The following is a 26,586-nucleotide window of genomic DNA, read 5'->3' as shown; positions in this document are numbered from 1 at the left end:
AAAGTCTGTTTTCATGAAATTCAATTCAAATTTTTCTGAAGCTTTTTCATTTCCTTTTAACTGAGAATTAACTTTTGTTGGAGTATATCATTGCTTAGCAGATCTACTATAACTTCTGCTTATTGACTGCATTAAAAGTATAGTTCAATGTTTGATAACTATCTTGGCTCTCTTCATTTAATGGAAGCTCTGGAGTTAACAGCTGCATGTGAACCACATAAATAATAATCTATCAGCAGAGAGCAAGTTTCTCAGGAACTAGCCTTGTAACAGCCACAAACTAGGAGTTAACTTATGCTGATGGAGATAATTCTTCCTTGACAGGCAAAATAGAAGGAAGAGGGTTCCCCCCCCCCCCACTTTGAGGCATATTTCCTCCCAAAACATCAAGATTCACTAGAACTGTGATGGCGAACCTATGGCACATGTGGAGCCTTCTCTATGGCCATGCGAGCCATCACCCAGCTCAGCTCCAACGTGCATGCGCGTATGCCTCTCACCAGCCAGATGATTTTCGAGTCTCTGCCATGGATGCAGGAGACGTGCCTGCATGCACAAGGGCATCATGTGAGAATACATGGGGGCAGGGAGTCACACATGCATGCACAGGGGGTGGTGGGAGTGCGGCGTCCATCTATGGCCTGTTTTTGGTCCCAGAAGGCTTCAGGGAGACCTGCTGGCCCAAAATGGGGCACGGGGGGTTGTGAGCATGCATGGGGGACTGCGGGGAGAGTACGGAGGATGCGGGTCATGCGCACATGCATAGGCGGGTGTGGTCACGTGTGTACGATTTCAGCACGCGAGGAGAAAAAGTTTAGCCATCACTGCACTAGAAGATTTAAATAACATTTTTTTCCCATTTTTAAATAAACAATTCAATTACAGTTTTTCAGCAACTCAGTGGGAAAGAGAAAATGAAATGTAATTAACATACTGTAAATTCATCTTGTCCACAAGTCATTTTTTGGAGGCTTTATTACATTGCTTTTGTCTTTTAGGTTTCTTTCTTTATTTGTATGGCTATGGCAATGTTTCTTATTTTTATTTCCATTTTTATTTTTAATATATATAAGTATGCTTTGAGTTGCTGAATATAGTTATTTTTTAATTTTTCTTGATCTATTCTGTCATCTTGAGTCCTCTCATTATTTTGAACAATTTTAATTCTTTCATGAAAAGTTAAGATCTAAACTGTATATATCAAAGAAGAGATTTTTTTTTTACAAATTGAAACCTAAGTAGTTTTTTCTATTATTGCTGCATAAATAGTGTTTTCTTTATGGAAACATTTGTGGTAACATGCTGATATATATCTGTGGCAAATTTTACTACAAGAATTACTATTTCACTTAAGATTTTTTAAAATTATGGAATTAATTTTTTTGTCATATACCAAAGGCTATTTTATTTAATGATGGCTATTAAATCTTTTCAGAGTTGCATTGGTTAGTTATAAAAAAATCAGTAGTTAGCTTTAAAAGTCAAAATATTTTGTGGCAATATATGGGAAAAATTTAATATTGCAGGTTGAAAAAGAAATATAACTTCTAAATTTTGTTTCATTCTAGTATATATAATTTTCTAGAATTGCTAGAACATTGTTGCCAAAGATGGAAGAATAATCTGAACTGATCATTATATTTGTTAGAAAATGGTTTACTTTAATAATCAGAATTGGAGCAATATATCAATGATAAAACATATTAGTTTTCTCTATGATATTTGATTTAATTTTCATGTTCTTCCATTGAAAGTCTCATTGTTGCATACTATTACAACATTTACATTCTGCATTGATTTAATAATACAATTTTTAATTTGTTTGGTTTCTGAGTTAAAGTGTATTAATAATTTGCAAATAGGGCCCAACAATTTTTGTGTGATAAAATTTTACGTTTAGTCAATTTTTCTCTTGTTTCTGCAGCTTTTTAAATACTAGAGGACTCATTTGAAGACACTGGAACCAGACAGATAGTTAAGGCCATTACAAAGTAAAAGCCTGAAAAGATTTATCTTTATCCTAATCAAATCTTATAATTGAAGCATTAGCTTTCCAGAACCTAACCTCCTAATTATAATGTGATTATTATCTTTAGTTGAAAACTAGAATGTAACCCTTATAAATAATTAAATCATTTGTATATCCCATTTCAGTTTAAAATTTTTTCAAACAAGGGACGTTGATGGGATGATATTGTACATTCAAGCATTATTGTCATAATTACAACTGACATTCCTTCTTTCAGTAGAAATCTTTACTTTTGTCTTTGGTACATAGACAAAAGCTGGCTCACACAGATAATACTTTTTCACTATTATTTCCATTTCTATCTCTTCTATCTGCAGCTGGTATTTCTGTCTTTTATAGATGATTGGCAAAAGCTGTGGCACAGCTGGTACTACTTTTTAAAAGTGTTCTGCCATAAGTTCTCTTTTGGGAAAACTTTGGCAACAAGGAAAATGTACAAAAGAAAAATGATAAAATATAGTGGTTCTACATCTTTGAATGAACAACTATTTTTAAAGTGCTCTGCAATACACTGTACATATCTTCTGTACATAAAAATATCCTGCTATTAATTCACATACCAAAATGCGGTAATACAGTATTGTTAAAAGTCATGGAACTCCAATTTTAAATAAATAAAAAATGCTTTGGCGTGCCTTTCAGAAAGAAAATTAGATTACTAGCTATGGGATTGACCAGACATTTAATGAATTTTAGCTTGTTTTGATTTTAAGAACATTTTTGCTTTCTATCAAAAAAGTTGTAATATGATTAAAATACTTTACCTATTACTGAGCATCAGCACAGAATATAGACATACCTATAAAATATGTTGTTAATTTGCTTCCTGATGTAAGCTCTTAGGCCTAAGAATTTTCCATATATTCTATGCAGAGTAGTCTTAAGAAAATCTCTTTCACGAGGATCCTCACTGTCAAAAAGCTCTAAAAGCTGCAAAAGATGAATATTTATTTGCTTAATCCATTTCAAATTAAATGGAACTTAAAGTTTGAAGATATATTCTTTTTTAACCTCACCTGCAATACAAACTTCTGATCAATATATTTCTTAGCTATATTAGGTTGGAAATCTGGAGATTCTAAAAACCTTAAGAAAAATTCATATACAAGCTGAAAAAGATCCACAAAAATAAAAATTAGTTTTACAACATAAATCAACTTGAATTTTGAAAAGCTGTTAAGACAATACTAAGTTTTAAACACTTTTCAAGAAAGACCCAAAATCATATCAACAGGTAGTCCTCGACTTATAACAGTTCATTTAGTCACTATTTGAAGTTACAACGGCATTGAAAAAAGTGACTTACGACCATTTTCACACTTATGACCATTACAGCATTCTCATGGTCATGTGATTTACATTCAAATGCTTAACAACTGACTCACATTTATAATGGTTGCAGTGTCCCGGACTTATGTGATCCCCTTTTGTGACTTTCTGATAAGCAAAGTCAATGGAGAAGCCAGAATCACTTAACAACCATGTTACTAATTTAAAAACTACAGTGATTCACTTGACAAATGTGGCAAGAAAAGTCATAAAATGGACCAAAACTTACTTAACATTTTCTTACTTAGCAACATAAATTTTGGGCTCAATTGTGGTCATAAGTTGAGGACTACCTGTACGTACAATTCCTTCAGCTTTCTATGTTCTTCTGTTTCGTTTTCCTTTAGACCATAAATCATCTTGAATCATTCATTTTACGCAGGCTTGGCAGGAAGTTGTTCATAACAAATTGAGCATTTCCCAATAAATATTTACTATATTGATTTCACAATGTTTGCATTCTGAGCCAATTAACATGCAGTGACTATTCTGAATGTAGATAAAATGTTGGCAAATGAATGCAAAAATGTACATTCTCCAACAGAGGTTTAACTAGGGTCAATACATGTATCTGGGATGTGCTGGAATTGTTTTAACAAATATGTGAGACAAAAAATTATATATAAATAAAAGCTAGATGGATTTCCTAATGTATTTTATATAAAAATTTAATCGCTACTATAGTTAGTGTGAATTTACCGTGTTTCCCCCAAAATACGACCTGTCCTGAAACTAATGCCTTGCCACATTTTTCGCATGGGCAAAAATATAAGCCCACCCCCGAAAATAAGCCCCCTGGACAAACCCCACTCTGGCCAGGCAGAGCACCGTTCGCCGACCTAGCGGTATCCCGAAGGCGCCAAGCCTCAGGAACGAGGTGGGGGGGGGGCAAAGGCACTTGTGTTGCTTGGTGCTTTTGGGATACCGCTAGGTCGGTCAGCAGCGCTGTGCCCAGATTGAAGGGGGAAGGGTTGCTTTGAAAGCCGCAAAAAAACCCCAAGCGGCGGGTGGCGCCAGCAGCGGAGATGCCCTGGCTCTGCAGTTAGCCAAGGGCATCGTGAGTCTGCGAGTCGCGCGAGCAGAAAAGCCGCTCACGCAACTCCCCTCTCCAGCCATGCAGAGCCCCATCCACTCACTTAGGGGTATTCTGAAGGTGCCGAGCCGCAGGAGGTGGAGGGTGGTGAACAGGCGCTCGCATTGTTTAGTGCCTTCCGGGTACAGCAAGATTGGTCAGCAGCACTGTGCCTGGTTGCTGGGAGGCTGCTCGCGAGCGTGGCCACCTCATGGCTGCTGTGTTGCTGCTGCGACAACGCAAAGCAGCCATTCGACCCTGAGGTTTTGCCCGGGTCTTCGGGAGCCCAGTCGCAAGGGAACAGCCACCCGGCAATCCAAAAACAATAAGTCCTCCCCTTTAATAAGGCCAAGACCATATTTGGTGGGTCAAAGAAATATAAGACCCTCTTGTATTTTCGGGGAAACATGGTACTACTTTGCTGCACCAAAGACTTAAGTCTACCTGACACTTGCCAGATACTGGGATTACAAATTCCAGAATTCAGAGCTAGAAAAGGTATTCATTATTAAATTAAAAACCTTTGGAAACTGTAATTTCAACAAATCTGGAAGATGCCAGTCTAGGAAAATTTGTCTAAAGGGAAAAGTAATTATGAGATGGGAAGAGAAAAAAGGTTGACCTTTTAATCATGGAGTCTTACAGCGGATCAATGGTTTTGACGTGAAACCCAAAATACAATTTTACTTAAAATTATATGAATGTTTACAATTGCATTTATACCTTCTGTTCAGTGAACCACAGGTGCCACAAATCTTACCTATGTTTAAATTTTAAATCTCAAAAATATAATTTTATTAAGATTATACATTGCATTAAAACATGCTAATATGTTACTTATTTAAACATTAATCTAACTGCATAATGAAACAGCAGCACTAGTATACATTAATATGCAGACTTTAGACCCAACCAGATGGGAAAAAAAATCAATATCTAGATTTACATGTTCATTCCATAGTTTGGATTAATTTGCCATTCCTGATTAGATGAAAGTATGTATTTCAGTTCTACCTGTAAGTGAGGCCAGGCAGCTTCTAAAGTTGGTTCATCTTCCTCTGGGTCAAATTCTGCTCCCGTTGGATTGGATGAAGGGGGTAGTGTGCGAAACATGTTAACTGCAAACTAAAATCACACCTGATTAAGCAAAAGTATTTTAAAAAAACCCAATTCTTAAAAATATGTTCTTGCATAAATATTTTTAAAAACTAAGCAAATACAAATATATGATAGTTTCTCCTCTATTACAGAAACTTTCCTTTTAAGAAGTTTCTCAGAAAATTCTAATTTATTAAGGAAGGGGGATAAACAACCCAGAATCTTAATGAGGAAAATGTCAATTTAGAAAAAATGAAATTGAAATGTCAATTTAGAACAGAGTTAACTAGAAGAAAAGTATAATTTATCATATAAAGTGATACATTATTTGTACACCACCCAGAGTCATGTTTTGTGAGCTGGGCAGCTACATCGATTTGCTAAAAAAAAATTGAAAGATTTTGTTAACAATCTGTTTCAAATTTTCTTGCACAAAATGTTTCTCCCCTAAAGTTAATCATATTAAGAATTATTCTTGTGCTCATCAGAACAGCACTTATTGAGAGCAGCACTTCATCCTAAGCTATAGGTATAAGAAAGCTGTAGTATGGAAACTCCTTGGTTAAAATCTCATTTTAATATGAATTTGTAGGTAATAATTACATAAAAATGGCAGATGAAGATCCATAATCTTCAAAATTATCCCTAGATCATCCTCCTAATAAAATTTACAAAGTTTTGAACTGCAGTGTATCAGTGGCTTAGTAATGGTTTTCTACTCTGCACCAACTGTGGAAAGTGAGCATCTTGAAGCTCTTCTGAGTTTAATGTTTGAATGAATGGATTCCATTTTTTTGTTCCAGGGTCATACCCTCCAAAGAAAAGTCACATCATCGCTAAATTTTGGCAATGTGACAGTAGATCTCTAGGAGGCATTAACTAGAAGCTCAATGCAGTATGTGGTTTGCAGGTTGCTTATTCTCGATATATAATTTAGGTTGAATTGAACTATGTTGTCCATTTAAGAACAGTCTGGAAGATGGAGAATTGTTTTGAATCCAATGTGCCCAAGCACTGGTAGTATGAAAACCTTTCTCTGCTAGCTCTAGTTAGTACCTCACCACTTCCCAGACAAAGAGCACCTGTCTACATTGATATCAAAATAATTTATGGTTGTAATACACAGGTTCTTTAAAAGTGCCCTGCGTGAGATCGCCTATGAAAACTGTTCAGAAATTATTCAAAATAATCTGTCAGACTGCTATTGGAGACAAGTGAAATTCAAGGATCCGTTTTCAAAGATTGGGATAGCAATAGCAATAGCACTTAGATTTCTATACCACTTCATAGTGCTTTTACAGCCCTCTCTAAGTGGTTTACAGAGTCAGCATATTGTCCCAACAATCTGGGTCCTCATTTTACTGACCTTGGAAGGATGGAAGACTGAGTCAACCTTGAGCCGGTGAGATTTGAACTGCCAAACTGCAGCTAGCAGTCAGCTGAAGTAGCCTGCAGTACTGCACTCTAACCACTGAGCCACCTGGGCTCAATCTTTTGGTCATCATTTCCTCCCATTTAGGCCTACTTGTATGTTATTCAGAGAGAAGTTGCAGTGTCTCTTCACAAATTGAATTGCAATGATTTTTTCAAAAAAGAAAAAACGACCATCTAAAATGTTGTTCTTTATCACTGAATTGGGCTGAGAGCAATTTGAAGTGGGACCTCAATGCCACTATGCTAGTTTTAAGGCTGCATTCTAAAAGTCCTTTCAATAAATGCATATGTTATTTATTTATTTATGTTGCAAGCAAGTCTCCCAACCTTAATTTCTCCTAATATACTACTGCAGTTGAAGAAGAGCAGGATGAATGTTAAGCTTAAACACTCATTTTGCATTTGTGATAAATTTAGAACATATCTTTGAACCATGCAAATTCTAATAAAATTAAGAATAGGATCTATAGGACCAAAACAAACAGCCCACTCTTCTGAATAATAACTGAACCTAAACTGTTATTAGAAGTTAATTATTTAGTACGTATCTGATTGTACAATACTATATGCTTCCAAAAGCCAAGCCTCTTCTGTTATTGTTACATATGAGAAATCTGTTTAGCAGAATAAGTCAAAAGGAAGGGTTTTAAAAATTGTATATTTAATTTTAAACAACTTACCATATGTACTACTTCTGGATAAATGGGCTCAGTAATTACATTGCGATTATGCGTGATGTACTCTACCATTTCACTTAAAGCTGCTCGCTTTACTTCTTTCCACTTCAGGTCACTTAGTGGATCAGAAACGAAGTCGAAAAGGACACAACATTGTCGTAGTTTCTGGATAAAAAGCTTTTCTTGCTCAGCGAGGGGGACATCTGAAAATATTTTTAAAATTGTTATACTATTTTGCTTGTAAATCTTTGCATTATAGTGAATATAACAAGATTTACTGAAGACAAACTCATTCAACTGTTGACACTTTGTTTAATGCTTATAAATATACACCATAATCCTCTTTCCCTGGGTTTATTCCTCTAATTCCAACTGGTATTTAGTAATAGATGAAATATTCATCATTTATGGTATACATCACCTAACCTGAAATTTGATGCCCACCCAATTTAAAATTCTTTTAAGTTGATATTTGTTATACCCATCACATAGAACACTATCATATCCATAAAGTGCATTGTCTGTTTTATGTGTATCTGTCAAAACTCAGCATGTGAAAGTTCCCTCAGAAGGGACTGTATTCAACACAGAGTTAGCAAAACAATATAAATCGATCAGAAGGTCTTCCAGTCCAGCCTCTGTCTCAAACAGGAGATCCTATACCATTTCAGGCAAGTGATTGTCCAGTCTCCTAAAAACCTCCAATGAATAAGCACCCACAACTTTTGAAGGCAAGCTGTTCCACTGGTTAATTGTTCTCACTGTTAAGAAGTTTCTCCTTAATTGTTTCTTTCCTTGATTAGATTCACCCGTTTCTTGTCTTACTGTCTGGTGCTTTGGAAAATAAACTGAAACACACACAACCCCCTTTGTGGCAGCCTCTCAAATACTAGAATACTGCTATCATGTTCCCCCCTAATAAAATGTTAGGTCTTTCACTGAAACCAGCAGCAAAATGCTGTGGCAATATTACAGAAGATCTCAGCCATGATGATCTGTTATATCCATGGGAGAAAAATGGACTTGCTGTTAATTGCCATACATCACTCAGACTTGAAGCTAAAGTATCAAAGTATCAGGAGGAGGAAGGAGAAAGAAGAAGAAAAGGAATAAGAAAAAGAGGAGGAGGAAGAAGAAGAAACAATTCATTGTAGTCTCTGGCAAGTATTTATTTAGAATAAAAATGTCACCTGACATTCTCTGTAAAAAAAGAACTACAAAAGAATATATGGTTCACAGGCTCGATGGAGTTGTTCCTACGTGGTAATAGGCGTTGATGTAGAGGGATGTTTTTAAAAAGCCCCCAAGGGAGTATGGAGAGTAGTGCATTTAACCTGGCTATCATTAAGGCCTGATAAATTTCAGAATTAGAATGGAGGAATGATAAGATGATGTTACATGCCCATTTGATAAAAATTGGAATCTAAAATTTTGTTAAGCCAAGTTGATTTAAAATTGTCTTTGAGAACCATTCAGACTACAACCAAAGGGAAAAAATGTTAACCAGAAATTAATGAGATAATACTGTCAGGTTCCGAAGGGTTAATAAAATCAGCCAAACACAAAAACGGTTTGTAAATGCAGTTTGTATTCTTTCTTCGCACCAACTGACCAACAAAGCATAAGGCAATGAATACATTGTCAGAGCTGCCACCCTGTGCTTCCCACCACCTTTTATAGCTACATTGGTAATTAAGATAAGTCGCACCCCACACACCCATCACCTTGTGACCCAGAGTGAAACCACCCGACAATTAATCATGGATTGTTAGCATGAACTTATTCAATTTGTGTAGGTGGGACGGTGAGTCTGGCAGCTGGCCCAGTCTTCTCCCCCGAATGACAGCTCCAGGCCTCTGAGCTGGCCAGAGCTGACAAGTACAAGGCTCTGGCATTCATGGAAACCAATCCTTTGTCTAGCCTTAAGGCAGTATTCCTAATGCATCTTGGAACTACAAGGATAGGTTGTATAAACATTATTTTTTTGAAAGGAGATCAGAAAAAAAATACCACTAATACATTTGCCAACATTTCCTCAAAGGCTTTTCCTAAGCCCTTTGATCCATTTCTTTTTTTTAAGGTAGGAAAATATTTTTATACCACTGACATTTATAGAAATTACATCATCGATTTGAATTTGTAATCTACAAATGCAATTTACTAATTTATTCCAATAAGTAAAAATACCTTTTACAATACACCCTTACATTACTTTTAAATAAAGTCATGAATAGGACTTTAAGTAAGTCATTAGAGATAATTATTGTATAAGAATATATTAATAAGAAGTAAACATGAAGATTCTATTCTGCTTTGTATGCTTAAAATGAAAAGATTTGAAAGAACATATTTTCTAAAATTGCAGGAAATATACTTCCTATGCTGATGGCTTCAAGCATAAATAGAAGACAAAACTATAGTGGGTAACTGATGACTTTAAGATTAATGTTAAATGATTAAACATTTAAAAGTCAATTAAACATTACCTTAAAAGGGTTTGTTATTGTATGTTCAGATTTTAGATATTTGATGTGGTTTAACATGTCCGAGACTAACTTAACATAGGAGCACAGACAAGTAGAGATACAATGCTAAGTGAAATTCAGTTGCTGCTTTCGTCATTGTTACTAGGAGACCAGTGATTAGCAAAGAGTTTAGTAATCACAGAGAAGGTGCTAAATGATAGCTATTTATGAACAGAATACCATTCTTATGACAACTGGCTTGCTCTGAGATCCTTAAATATAAAGAGAAACTAGTGTTAACACATCATTTTAAATTGTATTGTTGATTTGATTTAACCTAGCTTATTGTGTGAACCCGTCATGATTTTATTCAATATATTTTGATCAAATAACCTAGGTTTAGACAAAATTATCAACTTTATTTTACAGTAATTTAAAATGAAATTAAAGAGTGTTCTTCACATCTTTCCAAACACTGTTTAATGCAAATATTATTCTTGTAACATAAATTGCTAAAATTGAGTTTGCACGTTCAGTTTAAGGAAATATTAGAGCAACATCTTCAATTATAATAATAAAACATGATCATGGAAAATTATTAGTAGATCAGATTTACTGTATCATACATTATGCTTTGTTATTGTGCTTTTGGCTGTCTATTATGAATATAATTTATGTTGAGCCCAATCCCAGAATAACCTATATGGTATAGCATCTGTATACAAGATGGTCTAATTTAATATTAACTAAAAACATCACTCCACAAATAAATGTTTTATTTAAACAACTGTATTACTAAAAGGACGGCAAAATGGGTAGAAAAAAAATGACTACTCAGCAGTGATTTCAGGACTTACTGCTTTCGCTAGGATGATAAAAATATACATTGTGTCATCAATCCTACCCTTTCAATTATATAAGTGATGAACAGAATAACATAGTTGGAAGGGACCTTGGAGTTCTTCTAGTCCAACCCCCTGCTTAGGTAGGAAACCCTATACCACTTCAGACAAATTGTTATCTAATCTCTTCTTTAAAACTTTGAGAATTGGAGCATTTACAACTTCTGGAGGCAAGTTGTTCCACTGATTAATTGCTCTGTCAGGAAATTTCTCCTTTATTGCTAAGTTGATATCATACCACACCTACAAAAAGGCTGTTTTGTCATGCTTCTTTCATATGTTTGACTGCTTTGCCACCCATCCCCTATGACTATTTATTGAGAGTGTGAATAATCATTGTATTCCTGAGCATACACAATCAAAATACAACTGATGATAGTCTTCCTACATCAGATTGATTGATGGAAATTGAATAAATGTTTACTATTCTTCGAAGAATTGTAAGAGATTATTTATTTATTGAATTTATATAGCCGCCTATTCACTCATGGCAACTCAAGGCAGCTTACAGAATATAAAACCACATTTGAAACAATAAAACTAATAAAAAGAAACAAATAAATTAATATAGTATAATATAATAAAACCACCCACCACCCCCTCCGCCCCAGCGACAGCAGATAACATGAGCCATTTAATGCGCTCCATCCCACTCTGGGTTCCCCAGTTGCATGAAATTCTGTGTAAATGATATTGAATAATCCTTATTGTCCTACCCTGTTTCCCTGAAAACAAGACCTCCACGGATAATAAGTCCAATCCAACTTTTGAGCACATGTGCTAAAATAAGCCCTCCCCGAAAATATTGCAACACAGCAGCAGCCATGGTGACCATGCTCACTGCTCCTGCACCTCAAAATAATAAGACCTTCCCAAAAATAAGGCCAAACACTTATTTCGGGGATCAAAATAAAATAAGACCTTGTCTTTTTTTGGGGGAAACACGGTATTTTAAATAAGGATTGCAGATTAATCACTAAAAAACAGCCAACACTGTCTTTTAAAAGAATTGTATGTGTAGCAAAAAGTGAAAAATAAAGATTCCAATAAGTTAAGTTCAGCTCCAAGTAACTGCAGTCATGTGGTTTATTGCCAATATTGTGGAAGTGATTTTTCATTATCTTCTTCCTAAGATATTTTTTCAACTTCCACTTTAGGCCACTACCTTGGAATTGTGGACACCAACTTCTATTCCGATCAGAATATGAAACCTATACCACAAACATATACCTCAAAAGCATACTGCCATATGAATTAAAAATCCAAATGATTGGAACATATATTGTTGGGAACTGAATATCAAGTTTCAATACATGGTTAAGAATAATTGGCATTTAACAATTGTTAACAGTATCCACCTTAACTTACTTTCAGATAAAGAACAGGCACACTAAATTAAAATTAAACACCTTTTGGAAATTATCCACAATTTATTGAAGACAGTTGAGAAAACAGGAATCTCATAGAATTATGAATTTTTATTAACAAAGTCACAGCAATGTTGAGAGTATATAACTTTTTATAAAGGAAGCTCTGTATAACATCTAACTTTTATTATTAATTTTAAATGAAAAGTCGATATGTAGGAAACTATGACATTTATCAGCATTGACTTTACTCCCAAGAAAGCCTCTTAATCCTTCATTATTTAATAATAAAATAAAAATGTTGGGAAAATACTGTTCAGTTGTTTATTTGGAAGAGTCCAAATGTTGCCTGGACAAGTGCCTGCAGATTTCTTGGCAAGATTTTGGAAGTGGTTTGCCATTGCCTCCTAGCTAGGGCTGAGAAAATGAATGGCCGAAAACCATCCAGCTGGCTTTGTGACTAAGACAAGGAAAACTCAGTCTCCCAGTTTCTATCAAGATCCTTTAACTGCTACACCAAATTGGCTCTCCTCTCCTCTGGACAATTTAATTCCTTACATGAATTAATAAATTAAACAAAATCGAATTGCTGAATTAGCAGAATTAGCCTGCAATATTGTATTCTAACCACTGCGCCACCACGGCTAATTTTTATTTCTATATTTTTGGTTTTTTCCGTGCATTTTCTATTTTTAATTATTTTTATTTTTTGTAGTCTATATTAGTTTTTATCTGTCTGTCAATCAATCAATCAATTTTTATTCAGTCATTGAGCAATAAATAAAACAATAAAATCACAATTAATTAGGATAAACAAGAAAATAATTTGTAGTTCAAAAATATCCAAGAAAGATTAGAAGAGATACTACCGCATAATGTGCAAACTGTAAAACAGGGGTCCCCAACCCCCAGTCCACTATCAGGCTGTAAGCTGTTTAAAACCGGGCCACCTGAAGTGGTGAGGGTGTGCATCCCTACTTGTGCGAATAGCAGGTGAGCACATGGACACATGTTCCATTTGCAGGCACATGTGCTTGTTGCTTGCGCAAATGGAGCTGTGTACATGCGTACGCTTGCCCACTCTTTGCGCAAAACTATTCCCCCCTTCTCCCCAGCTGTCAATCTGCAAACCCAGAAAGGTTGGGGAATTCTGCTATAGAATATTACTTAGTTGTAGTCAAAGAAATACAATCAGACTGATCTGATAATAACAACTTAAGATAAAACAAGTCAGAACCACCAGAATTTTTAGTAAGCAATGGAAACAATAATTCTTAGTGAGCATCTGCATAGATGCTCACACATTCCATTGCTTCAGTTAGTCCTCAACCACATAGACGCAGTCTCTGTTCAAAAGGGATCTTTCATTATCTCATTTTCATCTGTTTAACTAGAATATTTAATAACATTATTATTAAAAAGAGTCTGATAAGGAATGCAAAACAATCTTGCAAGCAGAAATTAAACTGGGAATATTTTTTTTATTTCTGATTATTTATGACTATTAGACTGCACTTTTTCCCCAAATACCCGAAAGGATACCATAAAGATCTGTTTTCTATCATCTTAGAGCTTATGGCAAAGAAGTCTGAAGTTACAAACAGTTAGATACTAGGTTAATATTCCTTACAATAAGAATAGTTTGACAGTTCAACCAATTACTAAGGGTATTAGTGAGCTCCTGTTAACCAAATGTATTTAAACAAAAACTGAGCAACTACCTGTTGACATTATTTCAATTTCCATTCTTGCACATGAGTTGGATTTAATGGCATAGGTGGAATCTTCTAACAATATGATTCGAGGGGTGGAACTCTGTTCTACAAAAGCTGCATACCATGGGAAATGAATGAAAACTATCTCAATATATTTTATTTCTTAAAATAAATCAAATTGCTTTAATAAAGAAAACATCAAAGTCTTTGAAAAAAGCTTTTTTCATTACCTGGATTTACTTTTTCTCATAGCAACTTCCCAACTGAAGTGAAAGAGCAGATGCTGAAACTTTAAGTGCATCTGTATTGCTGTATGTTGGCAATTTATAATATTGGGGACATTACTTTTCATTAAACTATCTTATCAAATCATAGTGCAATGAATGTTTCTCTGGAATTTTACATAATATCACACCAATGATTTCAGGATAGCCTGCATATTCTAAATTATATCACAACTTTTTGCCTCAAAATATACTCTATTGAACATGCATTTTGAAATGCCTTGTATTATTTTATTCACAGATTAGTTTGATTTTATAATTATTGTGATCCTTCAAGGCCCGCGAACTTTTAAAATATAATCCTTTCATAATACAGCAAGATTATTAAACCCCCACGTATCCTTCTTTCTTTTATTCTCATGCATCAGCCTTATATCTTTGATTATTTTTGCCATTTCCCATTAAAAGAGGCATGGTGGCTTAGTGGCTTAATGCTGCTGAAGAAGGTCTCAGCTCTGGTGGTTCGAGCCCTAGGGCTATGTGGCAGGTGAGCTCCTGTCACCCGCCTCAGCTTCTGTCTACCTAATAGTTTAAAAGCATGTTCTATGTAAGTAGATAATTAGGTACCACTTCAGTAGGGAGGTAAATGGTGCTCTGTGCAGGCAATCAGATTCCTGATGACTCTGACCCTTCCTATTTATGAGGCAGCTGTGGGAAGAGAGGGGTCTTGCATGACGCTGCAGGAAGAGCCACTTTTCTTTCCCTCTGGTGCAAAGCCAGGTTGCCCTCCTGCGGTGCACCTTGGGAACCATACAAGCATGTCCTACAACAGAACTGGTGCCTAGGCAAGCCAAACTACTACTTTTCAATAGCATTTTGGTCTCCTGACTTCTGTAACAATGCTATATGCTAATAATAAGTAATAATCGTCCATTAAAAATCATGGTTCTTCCCTACAACAGTATAATAAATATTAAAATTACTGCTACATTGGCTTTCATTTGCTAATTAAAATATTTCCTTTCCTGGTCTTTTCTTAGTTTCATATCTGTCTTTTAAATTTATTTGTGCATTGTTGAAAAATATTCCCCCCCTCATACAGTACCTTTCCTTAAATCCCTGAACTGTTTGCCTCCCTATTTGAACAAGATTACTATTTATCTTTCGATATATACATCTAGTACTCATCTCATCTATAATTAAATAGCATTCTACTTGTAACAGTTATTTATTCATCCCCTTTCTATTATTATTTCCTTTTCTTTCTTCTTAACCTACTTATTAGGGCACAAACCAAGTTATAAAAATAGTTTAAAAAAACATAAGTCTAAAGAAAAATCTAAAAAGCCCAAGAAAATATATTTTAGCAATAATCTTTAAAATTAATATTATCAATTGCCTGAAAGAATAGGGGGAGAGAGTGTGAGACCATGAAGTTTTCTGTCTCAATACCTTAAGCCTGTAAGAGGGTGTAGATGGGCAGGACTCTTCTCCGACTTAGTTTTCCTAAGACTGAGTGAGTAGCTTATGGGTGTTTGAGCCACCCATATTTGGGATATTCCATCTTTAATCCTTTACAACTTCCGCATTCAAGAGTAGAGCATTATCTAGGTGTCTTACTGAACTAACAGTTCTGCTCAATGAGCAGAGGTCAGCGGTGGCCAGTTTCATCTTGTACACCAGCTGCACCCTCTCCTATATTGAGGAAGTTCTAGATAGATAAGATTCTGGAGGTCACTTAATGACTTGACTACTACAATGCACTCTACATAGCTCTGCCCTTGAAGGTCACCTGGAAGCTTCAACTGGTCTTGGTATGCCTATGTCATATCTCTGTTCTGTGAGCTGCACTTGTTGCCACTTTACTATCCTACCTTCAAAAGAATTGGCCTAATGATCAATCATCGAATGATATCTGTCTTAATTTTTTCTTGGTTATCATGAACAGGAGGGAGGGAGAGAGAGAGAATATGTATGATCTTTTTTAAGCATCCTACAAGGTAATGATTTTCTGGCCAAGGCCAAACACGTACACAACCAAAACCATCTACCACCTCCTTTCCTCTCTCTCTCAAAATTAATGGAACATCTTTAACTGCAGTGCAAACTGTTTGCAATTACTTTCTGAATGTACCATCCTATGTAAATAGGTTTTGTTAGCAAATTTCACTCTTGCACTACTCACTCCTTACTTGAACATATACAAAAACTAGTATACCTAATAAAAACTGACCACCTAAAGATGATTTATTTCCCATTTCATAATAGACATTTTCAAAAGCGCATGATAAATTGTTTTATTAAAACACGCATGGAACTTAACACCTGATATTTAAACCAAAAATTGAATCTATTAAGAATTCTTGTATTGTACAATATTTTATAAAAACACCAAATTGTAATTTACAGTAAATAAATTTTAACATCCTATAACAATTTTAGAAGCATTTAAGCAATACTTAAATCCCTTGTTTTCCAATGTCAGGTTAATGCTTTTTATGTAACATAGTCTTTCACTTTTAAACTGCCATTCACTGTAAGGACGCAATTTCATCTTTACTCCCCAATTAATATTACATCATATACATTGCTTATGAAACTCCTTCTCAATATAGTTCAGCAAGCTCATTGATAACAGACTATTCTACAGCCGAAGTTACCACAAACTGATAAATGACCAGTAGTTTAACTGATATCAATCCTCTGTGCAACTAGGAATAAGGTATTTTTCCCAGTATTCTTACACATATAGTAATCTTCATTAATCTTGTTAAAGATACATTTGAACTATGTGTTTACATTTCAATTGTTGAATGTGACTATGTGTGTCTGTGTATCTTGCATGCATTTTACTTCCAGTGTGTCTTACTCTACACAGAGATAAAGCTACCAATACTCTTTTATTTCATGAGGCATTCTAAGAAACTTGATAATCTGTACCTTTTTTTGTGACATTTGTATTTTTTCTAATATAACCTATTGTCAACTATGGATTTCAGATGCTTATTTTTGTATTTATTTTATATAGTTCCATTCTTTCAAAAATATTTTTTTTAAAAGTTGTGTTACTTTGGAATGGAAAGAGGCATAGGACAGACACAGCTTGACAGAAATCAGAAACATTAAGCATAGGAATACTTATGAATAGTTTGTGTATGGAGTCTGAATGTACTGAATTTTATATAAAATAAAAAGATAATCTTAGTGAACTTGAAATCAATCACGAAAAAGCTTTTCTGGAATAAAAAATAAACATTTGATGAGGAAGAATTAAAAAAAACTACATTGAATATGAAAGCAGCTTGATTCTCAGTAGCTAGAATTACGCCAAGTCTACTTTAAATGCCAGCCTAATAATAAGTACTTTTTTTTCCCCAGAGTGAATAAACATTTCTTTTACAGGACTTTTCCCCCCAAAGTAGGAAGTGTAGGAGCAAAGCTTTTCCTCCTTCTTTCAAGCAATAACAATAGTGGCTTGATAGCTCTCTAAACTATGCCTATCTGCGTATAACCAAAGTATCCTTGTAATATATTAAATCCCATTAATCTTAATTAGCAGTAGACATTACTTATATTATCGTAATATGGCAGAAACAACAGGAGAAATCATACAAAATGTACCAGTGAAGTTTATCTCCTAAAAGAACAGCATTTTCAATTATTTTGTTTTCTCCCTCTATCCCCATACACAAACTGAAAATCTACACGAGGATTGGATTTATCTAGAATAGATCCAGAGCAGATTTGTTTCTAAAGTTACCAATCTTAAAACATACCATTGTAAGGCACTCATTTCAAGCAATTCACAAAATTCTACAAGATTCCTTATTTTTTAATATGTTTTTATCCGTCTGTTAAACATTCTGTTACTACAGAACAAAATTGTTAGTGACAAGTTACAACCTTGTAACAAGATATTTTCCTATGTTAAACATTTTATTTACATAATACATGGTACGATAGAAACAGGAAATAATAAAGTTTTTTTGAGTCAACAAACCATATTTCTAATACCTAAATTTTTAGCTTATTTGCTTTAAAGAAAGTAATTTCTCTGCAGTTGCATATTCTTGGGTAATAAAAATGAAGCCTTTTCCTTGGGCAACAATTTGATCATCTTTTTAATCTCATATCATCGGAATTTTGGTAACTTCAACCTGTGGATGAAATCCAATTGTATTCACTTGCTGCAAAGTGTTACCTACAAGCAGTGCCCATGCTCCCTCTGATTGTTATGTAGCCATCCTATCTTCCCAAACTCACTAAAGAGTAGAATCTGAGGTCATACCCTGTGCTGCAGGTAGAAGAGGGTGGGTCTACTTGTTCAGCAACAATAATTCTATTCTACATATTGAAAATTATTTAGTAAGCTAACTACAATTGTAGAATCATATTATAACATGTACGTATTTTAGTGGTTTTAGAATTAAGTGAATAGGTTTATGAAAGAAATTCAAATTAAGTATTTGAAACTTATTAGGAAAGGGGCACAAACATTCACTTTATCTTCTAGAAAAATGTTTTATACTGTATAGCTTTTAAATAGATTTTAAAATAAAAATCCTACATCAAAGCTTTTTAAAAATATCTATCACATTAAAATTTGGAATTAACTTTGTTAATAAGTAACCATAAATAACTACTTTTCTTCAGTAGTATCACATATATTCTTCCATGAAAATGAATTATAAAAACTAAACTCTGAAGATCAGAGCTTCAGAAATATTACTGCCTTTGCATTCCATATTATGAGCACAGAAAATTTAATATAGGATCAAAATATCCAGAACTCAAATTGTAAATTTACTTCTTGAAAACTCCACAGTATAAGCCTTATATCCAACATTTTAAAAGCTTCCCTTTTCAGAATACATCAAAAATATAAGGAACAAAAATGTAGCAGTCTGTAATTACAACATTTTTCTAATCAATTCAAAGTATAATGTATAAACAATGCTGTAAGTGTATATATTTATAACAGAGAACTATTATTATAATGTCTCATATCTTCAAAAGTTACCACCAGTCTCGTAAGTATTTTAAATGGAATAAATGGGAAATAATTCCAAGAAAATTTAGTAACTCTCTGCCACATTAAGCATTCTGTAGCTAAGATTCCAAAATAGCAACATGTATCCACATCCTTTACTAATCAGCATAATAGACAGGAACGCAAAATCACCATCAATGACAAATTGCACAAATAACAGATTTCTTTGGATGTATTTTACATATCTTTTATAAATGTAATGGATAGTGTCTTTCAGCACTTTGACAACTCTATTACTGGTTATAAAGAAAGTGTCATTGCACGCACAAAAATCATTTTTATTATGCATGTTATGGTTTATTTGTGTCCTAAAAAACTGCAATTTTCTGGAAAATCTGTAATGTAACTTAAAGAGTGCTGGCTTCTCTTTCATCCACTCCTCACAAACAGCTTTCTGGGATAGTGACTTCACATCCTTTGACATCAGCATAGCTTGAAAGAGGGGAGGGGAGCACCAGGGTCGAAAGCAGTAAAACCTGTTTAACATTGCAAGCAGCTCACCCAATTGTTCAATCGCTTAAAAATAAAGTATAAACCTGCTATCTAATTTTGCAACTTTAATAAATCTGCATCAAAACAAAAATGGATTCTTCCACAAAAGACTTCCTGCTTTCCTTACCCGAGAATCACAATAGCTAGTCACAGAAGGTTACAATTCATTCAAACACAAATAACTTACCTCGAATATGTAAAAGGGCCACAGGCTGGAACGGCCCATTTGAATTGGCTGCTTCTACCACCATTCTGTTGCCAGCTTTATTACATGTCAACATTTAGGCTTCAGCAGAGAAAGCGGTGTACTCCTTAAGGCAAGAAACCAGCCTCCATTTTAGTTTAAAAAAAAAAAGAAACTGAAGCTCTCTGCAGCTGGAGGGAACTGGCTAGTTAGTGATGTCAGCAGAGATGAGAAACCTGATTGGCTATCTACATTAACTTAAAATGACTCTAGAAAGCCGCAAATGAAAAGAGCTTTCTGTGTGACTGTCACTGTGCATTCAGCATGTATATTGTCAGCTTGTGCTTACTTCTATTCATCATTAGTAAATTAAAATCTAAACCACTCTTTCAGAATACTAGTAAAAAAGGCAGAGTATAGCAGCATAACATGATAAATATATTTAAGTATAGTAGGAATGAAAAAGAATTATTATGCATTCAAAAGATTAATATGTTCATACTTTAGTTGCATTTGACATAAATAGTCAACATTTCTCTTTCCTCTCTAATGAACTTACATCAAATATACAAACACTATGCCTATACTTTTAGGGCTTTACACAATTTTCTATAACCCTGTTCAGAGAAAATGTAATTTTTCTGCCATCTCCAAAATACACATATGATACATATGTAAATTTCTTTGAAAAGTCTGAAAGCAACAGTTACATTGAATTTATCCATACATCTTTAAAAAACAATTATGGCATGGAGAGCACATGAAGTTTGCTTGCAGAAACCTTTATCTGATTTTTTTTCTGGACATGGAGAAAAAAATATTCTGTTTCTTTATCACATTTGCCTTTCTGCTGTTGGTCTTCTGTTTATCTATTACAGAGCAATTGATTTTACAGTTGACTAGTATACTCAAGCATTTAAAAGCAACTAAGACTCAATTCATTAACTGAATTTGAGATTTTTTTTTCTTTAATAATGCAAATCTCAGGAAACAGAATTTAAAAAGAGAGCAGAAGAAAAAATAATTTATGTACAAATGGGCTCTCTTTTCCTGAATATGGGCAGATGGATAAGATAGTATGTATATGATTGAGAAAATAAGATTGTTATAAGTATTACTGCAAAGCTGCTCACAATGTTATTAGCCTGAGGTAATATTTTGTTTACCTATCATACCTCTAGATTACATATTTGGTAGTACATGGTTCCGTTTGGAACTGGGCCACGCAGGAGCGCAAGCATTGGTCGCTTGCATGACTATCTGTAAATAGCAGAGAAATACTGCATTCACTTGCATTCTGAAGCAGTTTTTAAAATCATTTTCAAAATGTGCAAATCAGACTGTATGAGTAATCTTCCTCAGCCATCACAATTGTGTCTGGCAACTTGGTTGTTCAACAAAGTGGTTGCTAACTGAAAATCACATGACTGCGACTGTTTACAATTTTACTTCACCTTTCTTTACTTTTTGCTACTGCCTTCAGATGAAGGAAACTGGGTTTTTTTCTCTCTCCCTCCCTTGATATGAGGTAAATAAGCAAGTCAAAGTAACAGCAGTTAAACATATATTGCCATTAATTTGTGCATTGACAATTTAAAATTTGCAGGACAGATACCAAAGAAAAACACTAAGGGAGATGCCAGAAGATAGTAAATCTTGACAAATCATTCCTGAATATATCAGAAGGATATAACCACAGCCAGATGAGCCGAAATAGCAGGGAAGGTTTCCAGAGCAAACCTTCCTCCCACCCCCACCCCCTGTCATTTGCCATGCTTACCCTGGCACTGCCCTCTTCTGGAAGACCAAGAGCATGGGTCTAGATTTCACCTCATCCTGGTAGCAGAATATTCTAAAGGGTGGAAAGCACAACAGAAAAGGCTCTTATCCTGGATTCCACCAGTCGAAATTACTTGACAGATGAGATCCATGAAAAGCCTATTCTCTTGTTGTGAGTGGGATAGGCCACCTGGCAACTAGTGCAACTTGAGCAACAAGGATGTTACATTTGCCACCTTAGGAGCCTCAAGAACTATCCATATCAGTGTGTTCTGTATGTGTTGTAGCTTCGAAATATTCTTCAAGGATAGCCCCACATACAGCGTGTTACAGCAATCCAATCAAGAGATGACCAGGGCATGAGTGATTACACACAGCCCCTTTAGAAAGGATGCAGTGTGAAATTGTGTAAAGGCTCTCCTAGCTATGGGACTAGCTAAGAGAGCTAGTGTCCTGGCTTGCATTACATTACTTTTTCGAAGCAAGGAAGTTTATAACCATAATGAGGTTAAAAATGTGTAAAACTAATTACATTCAAGATATGCATTCTTATTTATTTTATTTATTTGTTTGTCAAGCATGTACAAGATAGGAGGTACAGGTATAAACATAAAACAAAGGAAGTAAGTACAGATAAATGGGGACAGTAAGACAGGGATGGTAGGCACACTCGTGCGCTTATGCACCCCCCCCTTTACGGACCTCTTAGGAATGGAGTGAGGTCCACGGTAGACAGTTTGAGGTTGAAGCTGTGAGGGTTTGAGGCTGTAACAACAGAGTTGGGTAGATTATTCCAGGCATTGACCATTGTTGCTGAAGTCGTATTTTCTGCAATCGAGTTTGGAGTAATTTACCTTGAGTGTGTAGCTTGAGTTTGTTTGCCCGTGTATTATTGTTGTTGACAGGTAAGATGTTGTAGCAGACAATTTTGTGTGCTATGCTTAGATCGGACCACAGGTGGCGCAGTTCCAGATTGTCCAAGCCCAGAATTTCAAGCCTGGTGGCATAAGGGATTCTATTGTGAATAGAGGAGTGGAGCACTCTTCTCATGAAATACCTCTGGACCTGCTCAATTGTGTTAATGTCCGATATACAGTGTGGATTCCAGGTGGATGAGCTGTATTCAAGAATTGGTTTGGCAAAGGTTTTGTATGCCCTAGTTAGCAATACAATGTTAACAGAGAAGAAACTTTGCAAGATTAAGTTAACAACTCTTAATGCCTTTTTGGCAATGATGTTTCAATGAGCTCTGGGGTTTAGATAATTTGAGATTAGTATTCCTAGGTCCCTGAAAAAGTGAGTGTCATCTACAAGATTGTTTGTGCCCAACTTGTATTTGGTGGGAGACACCACTGTTAACTGGTGCTGGATTTGATTGGGCCCTCCCTATTTTGACTATTTGTTGTCTGTTGGACAAGAACGTGGCTATCCACTTGTGCAGGGATCCGGAGATGCCGTAAGAACTTAGTTTCAATAGTAGTTTGTCATGTACCACTGAATCAAAGCCTTTACTGAAGTCCATGTAAACTGCATCTATTGCCCTGGTCAAGATATGTGGTCCAAATGTTTCTACAGTGTAGGAGTTGCACATTATAGGACATTTTTTTTCTAAAACCAAACCACATGGAACTTCATACAATCTGAGTAATGAAAACGAATGCTGTAACTTAAATTTAACATTACCTATCGGTGTTAAGACAGATTTTTGAATCACAGTTTATTGAATAAACTATAGCAATCTGGGTCACACATTGAAACCACATTATGCTAAGCCCTAGCACTATTACAGCATAGCATGATATAAAAATCCAACCATTATCTGCCTTTCAGTGGTCAAAAATTAAATTATGCTTAGGCTTCTTGAAAATGGACAGCAACTTAAAATAATATCCCTTATATTTCAGTTTATTTTCTAGTAAACAATTTATAGTAAATATGAGTTATCTTCCTAAGTATGCTACATTGCAAATTAAATTTAGTTGTTTATCAAACTTCTGAAGTGAAATAAAATACCAATGACTCTTAAAGAGAGTTCACTGTTTAAAAACATAACCAAGCAAAGCTAGTACTGTCAAGATAGTAGTAGTTTCAAAAGCCACACAGAACCAAAAATGTACAACACACACACACAAATTGTCAAATTAGAAGTTTTTTGGAATGTGGTTCAAGTTTTATATATTCTTCCAGATAATAGCATATAACTGAGCAATAATAAAACTCTAAGAAGGCACATAGAAATAAGAAACTCAGCATCTCAGTATCATGTACACTGAACATTTTGTCAAAATTTAGAATGTGCATATCCATTTTGTCTCTACCACTTCCCAATTAGTTTTTTCATCCAGATTAAAAAGAGAGTTGATGCACATGCAATGCTGGCTTTCTAAAAAATTAAATAGGCTATCAGTCATTTGCATGTCACATGCAGCCATTCGAATCAAAACACAACAGATAACTCAGCTCAACACTGTTGTTAGCCTATACTTAAAAAGGCTAAAATACAGAGTTAAAATCAACATACGGGCTCATGTCCATGAGGCACAATTTAATGGCTGCCTACCTTAAAATTGACCTCTATGAAAGGTGCATCCAATTTTCAAGTCCTGAATTGAAACAAAAGTGAGCTGGACTTTGAAGGATATATAACATACATTTTAGAGCCAGGTGATTATCTTTATTTTTTAAGGCAAAATCAGTCCTAAAACAGACTCTAATAATTAAAACATTAAAAATGATTTAATAAGGGTTTATATTGTAGGAGATATATGTTCATTATGTAACATGCAAAATTGGTGTTAAATGGCAGCAATTCCATCAGACTGTATGAAAAAAATGCATAGTACATTTTTGGATTGTCTAAAATACTAGCAATTAGAAGAAAGTTTCTCCAGTTCATTTCATTTAAATATGAATATTTTGTTTTTACAACTGGACTGGAGAAAAGTTATATGACTATAATTCAGGTTTTGAAATAAATGTAGGACATCTGCATTTATCATGTAATACATTCTATAAAATCCCAATACATACAGTCTAATGGATAGCATTTAAGACTTAATATTGCTAAGATGGTGTAACTTTGAGCAAATTACATTCTCTGTGCCCATTTTCCAAAACAGAGTAAGGTTAATGATAATCCAGATCTAGGATTTTTGCAAAATAAACAATAAATATTTATAAAAATATTTTCCATACATTTTCTTCCTTTGTTATTCACTGTTCTCTATCTCTTTCAGATAAACTATCTAAGATATTCATGTTATATCATTAAACCTAAAGGCCACATGTCACTTGTCAAGCATTACTGAAACATGAAGAAATGAAAACTGTTTTTAGCTTCAACAGACCAATATTATCTCACAAGATAATATTAATTACAGCCTCAGGCGAGAAATCAAACCTATTTTTTATTTTAACTGAACAAGCACAAAATTTGAAAGTATTAAACTTATACAGAGAAAACACACTGTAGAATAATGATACATTGTGATTACCTCACTGTTCCTATGAAGTTGTTTTACTTTCTTCTCCCATTTTTAATTTTCTGATCAAAGCTTGTTTTTTTTTAAAGGAAAATCAACAATCATACCCAGAAACCATGATGATTTTTAGTGAGCAAATATGACAAGGGTGAATATATTTTATAAATAAATACACATTAGACAGCACACTGAAGTTTATCGTGATCAAGAAGCAGCACCACAGTTCAGTCATTATATCAGTAATATGATGATGTCCACTTTCAAAATCACAAAAGCAGTTATGAACATACTGTATGACATAGGGAAAAGCAAGCAGGGGAATTCTTGTGTGAGCAGCAAAAGTTGACCTGAATAAAGTTTGGTGTAACTTACAATGGAATTTGCTGGTGCCTTGTCAAAAAGGGAACTTGCAATGTATAGTACTGGTATAGAAGGTATCTCACAAAGCAAGTAAATATTACAGCACTTTAGGTTCATTCAAGATAAGATCTCATTATTACAAGTATATGAAAAATAAAGAAATCCAGATTTTATCTTAGTAATTTAGAAATCAGACAATTACTATAATGCATTATCAAATGTTTGCTTTCCACTTTGGCATGTTGTAGAAATTAATGCCTTACAAACTACACAAACTGCCTTCACTAGATCTTATTTAATTCTCTTTTTCTCATTGTTTGGAAGGATCCCATGATTATCAGCCCAATATATAAAAGCTTTTTACTCCTAATAATGGCATCTGTGTATTTGCATTATGTCAGCATAGTAAAGAGATTCAAAAAGCATAATTCTGTGCATGAAATTGTAAGTGACAAGTCTCTTAGCATGTACCGTCAAGCCTTTCTAAAATAATTAATTAAAAAATAGGTTATAATATCATTAGAACCTATGCTATTTCTAGTCAAGTGTTATGTCCTGTTTATTTACTGCTAGTCTTATGTTTAAAAACCTGGCCGCTTCATGGAAGAGCAGTGCCTCTTTTTCTGAAGAATTACAGAATCAATTTTTAGCTTATTTAAAATAAGATGCTGTGCAGAAAGAGAACATGCTTTTTAGAAATGTAAAATTAAAACTTCAAGAAATTTTAATTTTGTAATTCATAGTCATAAAATTATTCATAGATATCGATATAGCAAATGCTTTCCTCTAGGTAAGAATTTTTGGAAATTTGAGAGTTTTGCATATTCTACAATATTCCTATTAAAACAATTTGATGGCAGTCAATCAAAAATGCATTCATAGGTGTTCTCCATATCAAAAGTGTGATCATACATTCTGGTCTCAAGT

General features: G+C 34.5%; 1 protein-coding gene across 5 annotated transcripts in view; it reads right to left on the bottom strand.

Annotated features, from left to right (window-relative positions):
* PPP2R5C (protein phosphatase 2 regulatory subunit B'gamma) overlaps positions 1-26,586 on the bottom strand; it is a 63,318-nt gene that overhangs the window by 24,374 nt on the left and 12,358 nt on the right. For 2 of the 5 annotated variants that reach the window (XM_032234409.1, XM_032234417.1), the window contains exons 1-5: positions 20,042-20,208; positions 7,643-7,842; positions 5,445-5,555; positions 3,046-3,138; positions 2,829-2,959 (exon numbers count right to left, since the gene is read on the bottom strand). In XM_032234409.1, coding sequence (XP_032090300.1) covers positions 2,829-2,959; positions 3,046-3,138; positions 5,445-5,555; positions 7,643-7,842; positions 20,042-20,135 — 629 coding nt within the window. In that variant the 5' untranslated portion in view covers positions 20,136-20,208. Of the gene's footprint in view, positions 1-2,828; positions 2,960-3,045; positions 3,139-5,444; positions 5,556-7,642; positions 7,843-20,041; positions 20,209-26,586 lie in introns of those variants that run through there. The other 3 variants (XM_032234401.1, XM_032234384.1, XM_032234393.1) reach the window with 2 other exon arrangements.

This window comes from Thamnophis elegans, chromosome 1 (genome assembly GCF_009769535.1).
Source record: "Thamnophis elegans isolate rThaEle1 chromosome 1, rThaEle1.pri, whole genome shotgun sequence".
NCBI lineage: Eukaryota > Metazoa > Chordata > Lepidosauria > Squamata > Colubridae > Thamnophis > Thamnophis elegans.
Note: the sequence above shows the minus strand (reverse complement) of the source record. Positions and strands in the feature narration are given on the sequence as shown.